Here is a 12,511-nt window from a genome sequence, read left to right on the forward strand (position 1 = left end):
TGTCCCTGCCGGGGCGGGTGTCCCTGCCGGGGCGGGTGTCCCTGCCGCCGCAGAGCCGGGGCAGCTGCGGCGCTCCCGAGGGCACTGCCCCGGCCCCCTCAGCCCAGGCCTTTGCTCCCGCCGGGACCTGCGGCGGCGGCCAAAGTCAGCTGTGGGTGACGTCAGGCCGCTATCCCGTGACGCCTGCGCTCGGCTCGGAGCTGGACCGGCCTCCTCGGAGAGGAAAGGACCCTCCCTAAGAGAAGCGAGCCACCAGCTGCCCAGCAGCCGGGAGGTAACTGAAGCACACACGGAACACGCTCCCGTCCCTCTCCTGTGGCCGCTCGGGGCGGGCGACACGGAGCGGCCGCGCTGCCACCGTGGCACCGCCGCCGCGCGTCCCGACCGCCCCCGCGCGATCCCAGCGCCGCTTCCCGCTGCCCGCGCCGCGGGCTCCACCTGCAGCCCGACGGCCGGGCCGGGAGCAGGAGCCGAGCTCGAACGCACCGCCGGCAGGGAGGGAGGGAAGGAGGGAGGAAGAGAGGGAGGGCGACGCCAGGGCGAGCGCGGAGCTGGGCTGGGCTGGGCTGGGCTTTCTGCGGGAACCCCACTCGCTCTCTTTTAAAGGTGCCTCCCGTGGGCTTTGCAGCCGTGCGCCGTGGGGCGGTGGCGCCATTGGATCTCTGGGGTCACGCGATAAAGAGTTGGTTGTGAAAGAAGGGCAGGGCCGTAGAGGGCAAAGGCGATGCAGGCGCCTGTGTGTGCCTGTTGCTCCAGAGATACCTGGTTTTCCCTTCTGTTACCTGTCCGGGGAACAGTGGGTAATTACTCCCGCAGCAGCTTTTTTTTCCCAAGTCACAACTGCAAGGAAACCGTATGGCTTTAGTGTGCTAAAACACAAGTTGTACATTAGTGGGTTGGAGGTAGGCCCTATGCCCCCCATGTGAATGCCTGCTAATGCACAAGGTGCTTTCCCTGTTCTGAGAACAGTAGAATTGTTGACAGAAGCAGTAACAACTTTTCAGTTCTCAAAGAGGCCGAGAAGGGTAGAACGATACATTTTTTAAAAATTCTCTTCCCACAGGCAGATCTTTTGGGTCCTGCATAGCTAAGCATGTTCAGAATACATGTAGGTCTGAAAGCATTTATAAACAGTGTAAGATGATTCACTTATAACACTTAGAGGTGGAGGAGTTTCATGGGATGACTTCCTTAGATCTCTCCTCATCCGTATCATTCCACATTTCAAATAAAAATAGGAGAGTAGATATGTTCAGTACGAGTAAGAACAAAATGTAAAGAAGGAAATCCTAGCACAATGTTGCTGCAACAAGTGGGCAAGAACTTCCAAGAATCATTCCGGTAATTCTGTAAAAGAAGAGATCAGTCATGCTGGAAAAGGCAGACGGAGACTTTGTTTCTAACCAGAAAAATCTGTCAGCAGAATATGGGGTGGTTGGTTGTGCCCTTAGTCTGCTAAGAGAGTGAGAGCTGTAGTTACTGGGGTTACTAGGTGTAAGACCTCTTGATTCATGTCTTGCTGTGTAGCTACCTAATGAAGACTGCCCAAAACAATAGTTATTCTCGCAAGGCAGTGGTGCCCATTTTTGTCAGGAAGGAATTGTCTTCATGGAGGGCACCGTTTTGTACGTGTTCTGTCAAAAGGGCCACTACCTGAGATGCAAGTATTTAAGCCTCTTCCTGCTCCATGTAGCTGATTTCAACTTGCCACTGAAAGGAGGCACATGGGTTGGTTTCACGCACTTGTGCATACTTTGTGCCTGTGCGTCCTTTGAAAAGAACGGACCATCTGCTCTTTCAGGTGCTGTCACAGAAGACCAAAATCATCATGCCATTGTCTGAGTCGATGGTAGCCTTGTGTGCTTAGTACTGTGTGCTGTTCTGATTATCACACATCCAAAAGAGTTCAATAGACCTCAGTAAACCAAGGTCTAAGAGCTTGAATAGTCTTTAGTAAGCTACCAAATGGCTTCCATATGTTTAAGAGAAACCGAACAGACCTGAAGGAGGATACAGGTGGAGGGTGAAACAGTAAAGGGAAGATATGAGGAGAAGTGTATAGTATTATCTAATCAGAAAGCAAATTAAGAACAAAAGGAAGTACTTTCCCACAAATAATGAAACTCATTGCCTCAGGATGTTATGGAGACAAAGTATAATTGGGTTCAAAAAGGATTTATTCAAATGTATGGAAAAAAAGATTCATTACTTGGATTTTGCCTCTGGCTCCTTAGGAAATCCCAAAACAGCTGATTCGTTTCTAGAGCTTGCAGAATAAAAGATAATTCTACAGAAGAAGTTTCTTCTTATACTCTTTCTTAAATGTCAAAGCTTTCTACTTCAGAATCACTTCACATTTTAAAACCTTTTTTTCCTTTCAAAAGCAGAAAAAAAAACCCCAAGGATATTGGTAAAATATAGTGTTATGTAGTATGCCAGTATTAAATCAGTGTAAATACAATGGTTTCGAATCGTGCTCAGTAATGTTTGCACTGGCGCTGTCCAACACAGGTACTTTGGATGGAGTGAGACCGTGAGGCTAAATGACTTTAGCACAAAAATAGCGATTACAAGAACAATATAATTACAACTAGTACATCAGCTTCAAATAAGCAGACAAACAATACTTTATCATCTTTAGATACATAAATCACATATTTCACCAGTTGAATAGAAGTTATCATAACTCTAGTATTGGAATGCTAGATTACATGCATAACTTTTTTACTAGTTCAGAAATCATTAAGAATTAACTGTCATTTTTAGAAGTGGTGCCTAATTTAGTTCAAATGTTTATTTTTTGGTGAATAAAGAATAACAAATCACTAATTCTATAACCTACTGTTACAAAATGCTACAAACTGGTAAAGGCTGTGATGTTGACAAGAACAGTGGATATTCTCTTGCCATATTGGACATGAAGTTCATGGTTTATTTGCAATTTGTGAATTATTTTTGAAGATGGGCAAGGTTTGTGCCATTTTTGGAGGATCCCGAGGAATAGGCAAAGCTGTTGCAGAACTCCTGGCACAGAAGGGCTGTCGCCTGGCGATCATTGCTAGAAATCTGGAAGTAGCCCAAACTACTGCACATGATCTTGGTGGTATGTATGCTGCTTGCAGTTATCTCTTCACTGTCCCGTGCTTAGGTAACTCATGAAAGTAGTATGTCGATAAAGAAACCTCATTGTTTAACCAGACAAAAATTAAAATAAAGGCTGAGAAGTTTAAAAGAAATGCTATGTCGGTACAATTTTGTTTTTACAATATTTGTTGAGAAAGTAAGTATGTTACCTATTCTGTCCACAAGATACAAATTTTAAGATGAAAGGAATTGTTTGGGGCCACAACAGAGAGGTAGTATGAATTGAGTCATCTTGGTTCCTGAACAAGCCAGAACTGAGATGTGTCTGCTCATGCCGAACTTGTGATTTTAAAAGACAAAAAATATAAACCAAGGAATTGTCACATAACTAATCAATACAATACTTGAAAATTGTCTTTATTTAATTCTCTGGAGATTAAATGGGTTCCTTAAATTTTAACTAGTTCAACATCTGTTTTGAAATTGAGTTGATAAATTCTGAAGAAAGTTTATGAATGATATACCAGCTTTTACTGTTATTATAGTTTGCCTTTATTTTCAATACAGCAGGACATCTGGCACTTAGCTGTGATGTATCCAGTGAACAAGAAGTCCAAAAGACTTTTGAGGAGATGCAGAGGAATTTAGGTCCTATTAACTACTTGGTTAATGCAGCTGGGATCAACAGGTTAGTTATTCATTATGAGATTATATGTAATTCTAGATGAAGGCATCTCACTGTAAGGTGCTGTGGGCCCTTGCATTCAGTAAGAGTGTTGTTAAGGAGTACATCTGAGAATAATATTAAGTGCTCAGCAGTATTTTGTTCTTGATGCAGTAAAATGCTAACAGATCACAGAATCACAGAATCTTCTGAGTTGGGACATGACACAGCTTTCACTGTAGTTTCTGCATTCTGAGTTTGACTTCCCCCTCTTCTTTCTTCCACTTCCCCCAAAATGCTCCAGAACAATGTTTGATACCACGCTGCAAAAGAGGCCTTGTTGCCAGAAACGTGGCTAAATTTTTTTCTTGAGATGTGTTGTGCTTGCAGTGTCTTCATTTTGAATGCTAGAATGTAGAGAACCACATACAGCCCCATTAACATTCTATTCACTAGTCAAGTTTTAATATGAGTAAACGTGACCAATGGGGTTGTTCAGTGAGTTCTTTTGGGTTTGTTTGTCAGGGATGGTTTGTTACTGAGAACCAAGACTGAAGATATGATAGCCCAGATTCACACTAACCTTTTGGGAACAATGTTGACGTGCAAAGCTGCTGTAAAAGTCATGATTCAACAACAGGGAGGTGCTATTGTCAATATAGGTAAGTTGTTTGTGTAAGCCAATGGAATTCTTTTTAGTAGTCTTCTGGAAAGATTTAGCAGGTGTAACATGTTACATTACTTATTACAATTGACTTATTTTCATTTTCTTTGTATTTAGACATTCTATATTTAGCATTTCTTTATGAAAACTCATTCTTTTGTGAAGTATCAGCAACCTCTAAATATAAAACCAACTTGTTTCAGTAATAAACACCTCAGAGTTTAGATTTTGTTGAAAAAAGAATTTTCCTGTTCTTTATCATTTCTTTCAGTATCTAGATCTACCAGATGCTAGTTATTAACTAAGGATTGATACAGTCAGTTTCTTTTCTTTATCTCTCCCCTCCCTCCTCTCCCTTCCCCTCCCCTCCCCTCTTCCCTCACCTTCCCCTTACTCTTCTCTTTCTCTTCTTTCTTTTCTCTTCATTCTTTTCTCTTTCTTATTAATCAGTGAATTAAATCTGTGTAAGGATAGATTTTTTACAAAACCCTTCATTTTACTCTCGTGGTGCCACTTGGTCAACATGGGTATATGAATTGCACAAAAATCACAGATAATTTGAGGATTTGCTTATGCCAGCAGTAGGCTATAAAGTGCATACAGTAATATATATTTGACTTCTTTTCTTGTAATCTCATTTTTCATTCTAAATTTAAAACTAAAATGGTAAAGCTAGTACAAGGTTTCAAGTTATCCATTTAAGCTTCTCTTTGATGTTTTTTTATTTTAGGAAGTATTGTAGGACTTAAAGGCAACTCTGGTCAAAGCGTTTATAGTGCTACCAAAGCAGGATTAGTTGGATTTTCACGCTCTCTTGCTAAAGAAGTAGCAAAAAAGCAAATTCGAGTCAACGTTGTAGCTCCAGGTGAGTTTTTGAGAAATTCGTACATTCTTGACTGCCACAATTCATCAAGACTGTGGGTACTCTGAAAGTAACTTAAGACAAATTGTTATTATTTTCTTCAATTTTGTAAGTTAAGTGTTTTTAATATCTTCTTTTTTTCCTTGGTTTGAAGTGTAATACATTCTTTTAGAAAACCTTCAGTCTTTTCATGGAACACTGAGAAATTTGGAAGAGTGAATCTACCTGTTCATCTCTCCGTTGTTACATAATAAATGTCTTTTCTTTGTTCCTCCTTCAAAACTTGCTGTCCTTGCAGATGTAAGGATTAGAGCTAATTATAGACAGACAGCTGCCTCTGTCTCCTGCTAGAGAATGCTTATTTGTTATTAGAGAAACATGACAGACCAAGAGAAGCTGTCATAAAAGCATCCCTGTCTCCCTGTAGTAAAAGGAGGGAGTCTGAGAAGTTTGTTCTGTGAGGACAAGGCTGTGATTTCCTAAGATGATCCAGCTCAAGCAAACCACTACCCTAAAGGAAAAATCCCTTCTGTATTTTCTGACTTCTTCCACTCATAACTGTGTACATTGCTGCTCACTTTGTGGTGCCTCTGATGCTTTTCAGACTTCTACATGAACCAGTTCAGATTGTGAACTAGGCAGGAAAAATTCTTCAGTGAGTTGAGCAGGTCATTGAAGGGTCTGAAGCCATCATAAGGGGCAAAGTTTTGCAGTAGAAAGCAAAAGGGAGACTTTCCCTGCTTGGTGGCAGCTAGAAAGCAGGTAAGATCAGCTCTTTATGAAGCTGCAGCTTATATGAAGAGTTGTGCAGCAGTGGGAAAACCGAATCCCAGATAACAGAAAATTGAAACAAAATGTCCTTCGAAGATGTCAAGAAACAGTCTTCAAATGAATGGTATGATAGAAATTATGCAAGTGCTGTCATAAGTTCTAAAATATAATGAAAACACTTGCAAGCCGAGAGGGTTTCTTGCCAGAGATTTCGTGCTTGTTTTAATGGAGAATATTTTGGTGAAAAGAGCGTGGTTTGTCTTTCAGAAAAGTGATACTAAATATGGTTTTAGGACCCAAATTTAGTTACCTTTTTTTTTATGGATTTCTATAGATCTCTGCATTTGGATTATTGCATCAGTGCTTCCAAAGCTGGAAGATATTTCATTGATTAGATAAAAAATTGGTCTTGGCCATAAAATGGTGTGGACTGCTTTTGGAGACTTTGAAGAATGGTAGCTGGTGACGAATCCTGGTAATAGATTTCACTTTGTAGGATTCAATGGAAAATATACTAGATAAATTTAATCAAAGGTGAAGTAACTCTTCAAATATCTCCTCTCTTAGGCTTTATTCACACAGAGATGACTGCTCATTTGGAAGAAGATCAGTTGAAGAAAGCAATTCTCCTTGGAAGATTTGGAGAGCCTCATGAAGTTGCACAAGCTGTTGTCTTTCTTCTGGAATCCCCATATGTTACAGGGAGTGTTCTAGTTGTAGATGGAGGCTTGCAGCTTATGACTTAGGTACTACCTTGAATAAATGCCTACTTTAATGTCATGATGGTTACATATAAATATATACCAATTAAAGGGAGAGGGTTGGAAATCGTTTGAAGATTGATGTATGTAATTGACTTGGTCTTATCTAGTCAGAGGAGAAATTCAGCAGCAGAGAAGTGCAACGTGTACATTTAGCTACCTGGAAGAGTCCATTTGGTATTATGAAGTCTGTGTATGAAACAATTTTAAAAAGATCTGGTTTTGATATGGTGATAACTTTAATAACATACTGATATGTTTTTAAAACACTGTTTTTTTTATAAAGTCGTATTATCTAATTTGGGATAGAGTGGAGCTTTTATTGGAATTATCATGTTACACAAAGGTTAATAAAGTGCAGAGGTATGTTTGTTGGGTGGCAGGTATGATTGCATCAAGTTTTTCATGTAGGGCAAAGATTGCAAACTGCATAGTTTTGCATTCTTATCAGTTAGTCCCTACAAAGTAGCGAGGGGATTCCTTCAGGCTTTGTTTGTTTGTAGCTAACACTACAAAGCTAGGAGCCTCTAGATCTTCAGCATACCTGAATTGCCTTTAGGAGATTTAATTATGTGCAGTGTGTTTTTGTGAAGATGAAACCTACTCAGTTCCATTCTTGGATGTATGTACAGCATTCATTTAATACAGTAGCACTTGTGTGTACACACTGAAGGACTGTTGATTGGAGTTGCTAATCCTATGATATTCTGAGTTTGAGCTGCACAGACCTTTTTGCATAAAAGACTTTTCAATGACTCAGTAGGTGTTTAGGAAACACGATCACTTCCAGAGCATGAAGTCAGTGCTTTGCTCTGTATCTTGAACAGTCAGTTCAGCTGTTAAGTCGATGCTCCTTGATATGTATATATAGTCAATAAAATCACCATTTATTTTATTCAAAACAACTTCTGAAGCAGAATAATTATTCAACTTTAAATGATCTTGAGTGTTCCTGTCTTGCTGAAGACTTACCAAATGTTTGACCTCGGGCTTTTCTGTTGAGATCAAGTAACTTTTGATAATGGATGTTTTTATTATCTCTGAAGAAAACTATGAATGTGGTTTAGGACCTTCACTTCTTAGCTCCAGTGTTCATTGCATCATGATCCAGATGTAGATTCAACTTTTGAAATTACTTCCCTTCTTGGCAAAAACTAAAGTACAGAAAAAAGAGATCTCGCTGATGATAACTTTGAGTCTTTAAAGTTGGAGATTTTCTTCATTTGTGCAGCTGAGAAATTTTGTCTTTGTGCCAGAAAACAGTGCATGTTCGAGCTTCTTGCAGGTATGTATTGAGAAATAACACAAGGGATGGTTGTGTGTTCAGGAAATTTTACAGTTGGTTGTTGTGAGGAATACCCTTTCTGCCCAGAATATTTTGTTACGAGGAGACAGTTTTCACTTAAGAAGGCTTTCTGCCTAAAAAGTAACTCTCAAAAGCAGCTTCAATGCTTTTCCCTCTGCCACCCCTCGTAGTGAGAGAAGTTCTCAGCCTGTCTCTCTGATATGTGAGAGGAGAAAGAGAGCCCTAACAGACATGCACAGAGGCCTTGGGAAGGTGGGGGAGAGACAGAGAGGATAAAGAGGTCCTGAGAGGGCCTTTATTAAAAAGTGATCCTTGCATCTGAAATAAACCTTTTTTTAATCCTGCCACTGCCTTTTTGGCATTTTTGGAAAGAATACCTGCTTATGTTTTACCTTACAGTTGTGTACTCACTCTGGAATATATAGTATCACTAAAAGTAACCCTTTCAGGAGTCCTTCCTGTTATCCCTTTGTAGAGGTGGTGTTATTTTCTGTGAACAGTTATGTGTTGTATGTGTCTTTGCCCCAATAATATAATTGCTAATTAGGTTTCTCTTTGATAGAAGGAATTGGCCAGAGAATTTTTTCCAAGGACACTGAAGGTGAGGAAGGACAGCTGGTCCATTTTTACTAGTCAAGTAGTAATATGTCAGTGACTTGGCTGCTGCCCATACCTGTTCTTGCTATTTTATAGATGAAGCCTGTGTGACAACCCTCTTGTGCACTCTATGTTGCTTTTGAATTTGTGGACTTCTGTCTTATCCTGCCTGCCTCAGTTGTTTCTATTTCATACTGAAGAGTCATATTTCTTTTAATTGCTTGTTGCTGGTAAGCTCTTTTGTACCTTACATTGTCTTTTTTGAGCTTTGCTTTACTTTTTCAGTTTCTCAAGGAGGGAGCAACAGGTAGAACTGCCCACAGTATTCACTGTGGATTTTTTCTTAAAAAAAATTTCATGTTTTGTTCCAAAAATAATGCCTAATTGTTTTGCTTTTTCCTAACCTTTGCACCTATGTTTTCAGAACAATAACTCAATCCTGAATTAACAACTCGGGAGTTCATTTCCATATGTGTGTATATATATATGTCTGATTTTTTGTATTTTTCCCAGCATGAATTGTTCTCAGATATCTACGAGTCTAGTCTGCTGGTTTTAACACCTATTTCCTCAGTGAAATGGTTCTGCAGTTTTTTAATTCCTTAATCCCTTTGTTACTTTGAGTAATTTAGTGTTACTGGAATACACTGTGGGCTTCAGAAACAGCTGTCTCAGAACCCTTAGGAATAAGTTGTACTTTGCCTGCCCCAACTGTGTACTTGTGGTGTTCTTTTGGTAGTCTGTGTCCTTAGGAAAGAACAACTGCTGATTCATACCCTTTCTTTTCTATCTGTAAACAATGTAGTGATATGACAACTTCTTTAATAGTTTTTGGCAAGGGCATGTGTCAGATGCCTTTTAGAATTTCAAGCACGCAGTATTATTAGATCTCCATAAGCTCATCTAAGTCTTTAGGAAAACTCTAAAATGTTTATCAAACATGGCTTTCCTTTACAAACACAACTATGACTTTCCTCAGTATGTTGATCCTGTTGTCTGTGGCTTTAGAATGATTTCTGGTAGTTTGCTATGCACAGAAAAATGTAATTAATCTGTACTTCCCTAATCCCTCTGGAATCTCTTCTTAAAAAGCAGATGGCCCTTCTACCCACTAAACTCCCAAAAGGTTGGTGTCACTTTTGTAAGCTTCCAGTCACTTGTTAATGAGGCAGTTTTAACCCAGAAGTTTCACTGTGCAGTTACTTGATTTCTATTAGAACTGGGGAGTGATAGCCCCCAGCTTCCCCTGTTTGTCACTCTTTCCTCTGTAACCTCTTCTGATGTTTTGCTCTGAGCGGTAAAATCTTCAACTGCTTGCCTTGTTGCAACAAGTTGCCTAGAAGTTCTGCTCAAGTTCCTGCAGGGTACCAAAAACTGATTTAGGATTTTGTTCAGAGTTTGGGGATTTTTTTTTCTCTGTGGCCTTCCCTTTTTTGAGCACTTTGCTTTTTATTTTGATCATCTGCTTGCCTTATTCAGGTATGGTTCCTCTTCCTAAGGTGCTTGTCAGTGTGAATGCACTTTTGCACATTATTCCTCTACACTCTGATCTGCCTGTAAATTTTACATTCCATGACAGATGACTTAGTCAACAGACTTGCAGAAATAAAAGTGACCATTACAAAGCCAATCTTTGAAAATAGCATTTTGACTCAGGCCTTGTATGGTCCTGGAGACCACAGCCAGAGTTGGGTGGTCCCAATCAGCTGCATGGAAAAGAGTATATTAAAAAATTGATCTTAGCCTCTTCAGTATGACATTTATCCAAGCTACTCATTACTGCTGTATGTCATTACAGTTTCATTGCTGGCCTTATATTCCTTAAACATCATAGGTACTGCCACCATCTTAATTGTGTGGGTAATAATATTGTCTAACAGCAGAGTTTACCTTACTAGGTCTGGATATTCAATGCATATTTGATTTGGTGAGTTAATATATTGGTATTTAGTTTTTTGACTCTCCTATATATTTTCTATCAATATCTTGCCTTTTTATCTTACTTCCATCCTATTTCTGGTATGCCTGCTATGACCTTGATTAAAACTAGACATTCAGGCTTTACGTCTTGTGCTGCTAGAATCTATGCCAAGCTATATATAAGTGTTTTGGGGTTTTTTACATATGGATGTTCTCAAGTCAGTCTGTGCTAGACAGTGATTTCTCAATTGAATTTTGAAAACTTCAGATGACTGTCTTATTAGGCATACAGATGATTCCATTCCTAGTGTAAGGGAGAGAATGTGCTCTTATTCATCTGATGTTTCTTCACCTGCTACATTGCTTAAAACTCTCCAATAATATATTAAATAACAGCACCTTCCTGGGTTTTTTTGGGGTTACTTTTTGGTTTTTGTTTTTTTTTTCATTTAAGAATAAAGTATTTTACAGATTCCCACTACTCCATGTTTCTGCAGTTCCTAACGAATCTGTACTCCTCTTCCTACAACTGTTATTTCAGGCATGCATTGAAGCTTTACCATCTAACTTTGGGAACATTTTAAAGAAGGCTGCAGTCCTGGTCTGTTCTGGTCTTTAACTTCCAGACTATGTTTTATTCCAGACCTTTTCTTCTGTGCCATCCCATATCACTGGTCCCTACGTGGCCTTTCACCCCCTCCACAAATTTCTAGAGAGACCATCAAGGCATGTTTTGAGGGTGGCTACTTTTGCAGCTCTCATTTACTTCATCATGCAGTCCTGTTGTACAGCAACCCCCTTTCTGACTCACCCATAATTGTTGCTTTGGGTTTTTAACTCAGATGGGTTCCTGCTTCAGAGAGGATATCCTTGCTAAAAGAAGGTTGTGTCTTGCATTATTTACTAATTTATGTGACCTGCCTTGTCACTGCCAAGTTAGGAAACCAAACCTGTTCTGTTGCCTTGGTGTTCAATTCAGTTTAAATCTTACAGGTAGTGTGATTTGCATGTTCTGATATTTAGTTGAAGCGCATTATAGACCTAGAAAGTTAATTGTTTTGTATGTCTTCTCTGCATTTTTCCAATGTTTGGGAAGATGATGGACTACTTTTGTTCATCTTTTCTCCTAGGTAGGTCATTGGAGCCTTACTTTTGCTTATCTGTAAAGAGATATGTTTGTAACTTATAATTTGTTGTAGGGAACTCACTGTCTAACACAAACAGTCTTTTCTTGCCCTTGAGGCATGTGTCACAATTGATGGGCTGGATGGGGCTCTGAGCAACCTGGTTTGGTGGGAGGTGTCCCTGCCCATGGCAGGGGGATTGGAACTAGGTGATCTTAAAGATTCCTTCCAACCCAAAACATCTGTAATTCCGTATGATTGTCCTCAGTAAAAGTTTCTAGCAGGACACATTAAATGTTCAGGAGTGGGTTGGGGTTTTTGGTTTTGGTTTTCTGTTTGTTTGTTTGTTTTGTTTTTTTAATAGTGCAGCTGTAAGGAAGAGCTATTGGGGGGAACAGCTTTTTCAGACTTTATGGTAACAGAAGTACGTTGGCTAAGTTAGTATGTGCTGAGTAAGTTAGTGTTGTATCCCACGAAGAGATTTCATCATGGCCTCCTGAGGGCACTCTATCCTAAGGCATTACTGTATTGGTAATGACTTGGTAGGTAAATCTGTATGGATATAGAGAAGTGTGGTTGCCTGTGTAAATGTAAACTGGATGGCTGGCATTGCTGTTACTAGTTTTGTAAAATCCAATTCCCTATATCCTGAGCTGTTTAGGGATGTAAGGCATGATTTTTAAAGATGGAAATGATTTCAATATTGAGATCAGAGAAATCCGGATAGAAAGTGGATACCTAAATACCAGCATTCAAAA

General features: G+C 39.8%; 1 protein-coding gene across 2 annotated transcripts; it reads left to right on the forward strand.

The window, feature by feature from the left end:
• Positions 1–107: 107 nt before the first annotated feature.
• On the forward strand, positions 108–7,708 carry CBR4 (carbonyl reductase 4). 2 transcript variants are annotated; one of them, XM_027676751.1, is made up of 6 exons: positions 108–274; positions 2,962–3,103; positions 3,655–3,772; positions 4,274–4,410; positions 5,143–5,277; positions 6,613–7,183. In XM_027676751.1, exons 2-6 carry the CDS (start codon positions 2,962–2,964, stop codon positions 6,789–6,791), a joined length of 711 nt encoding a protein of 236 aa, XP_027532552.1. In that variant the 5' UTR covers positions 108–274; the 3' UTR covers positions 6,792–7,183. The 2 variants fall into 2 exon arrangements, with proteins under 2 accessions (XP_027532552.1, XP_027532551.1); XM_027676750.1 differs by having other exon boundaries at positions 116–274; positions 3,652–3,772; positions 6,613–7,708.
• The last annotated feature ends 4,803 nt before the right edge of the window (positions 7,709–12,511 follow it).

This window comes from Neopelma chrysocephalum, unplaced genomic scaffold (assembly GCF_003984885.1).
Source record: "Neopelma chrysocephalum unplaced genomic scaffold, ASM398488v2 Primary Assembly neopelma1_42, whole genome shotgun sequence".
In the NCBI taxonomy this organism is placed as follows: Eukaryota; Metazoa; Chordata; class Aves; order Passeriformes; family Pipridae; genus Neopelma; species Neopelma chrysocephalum.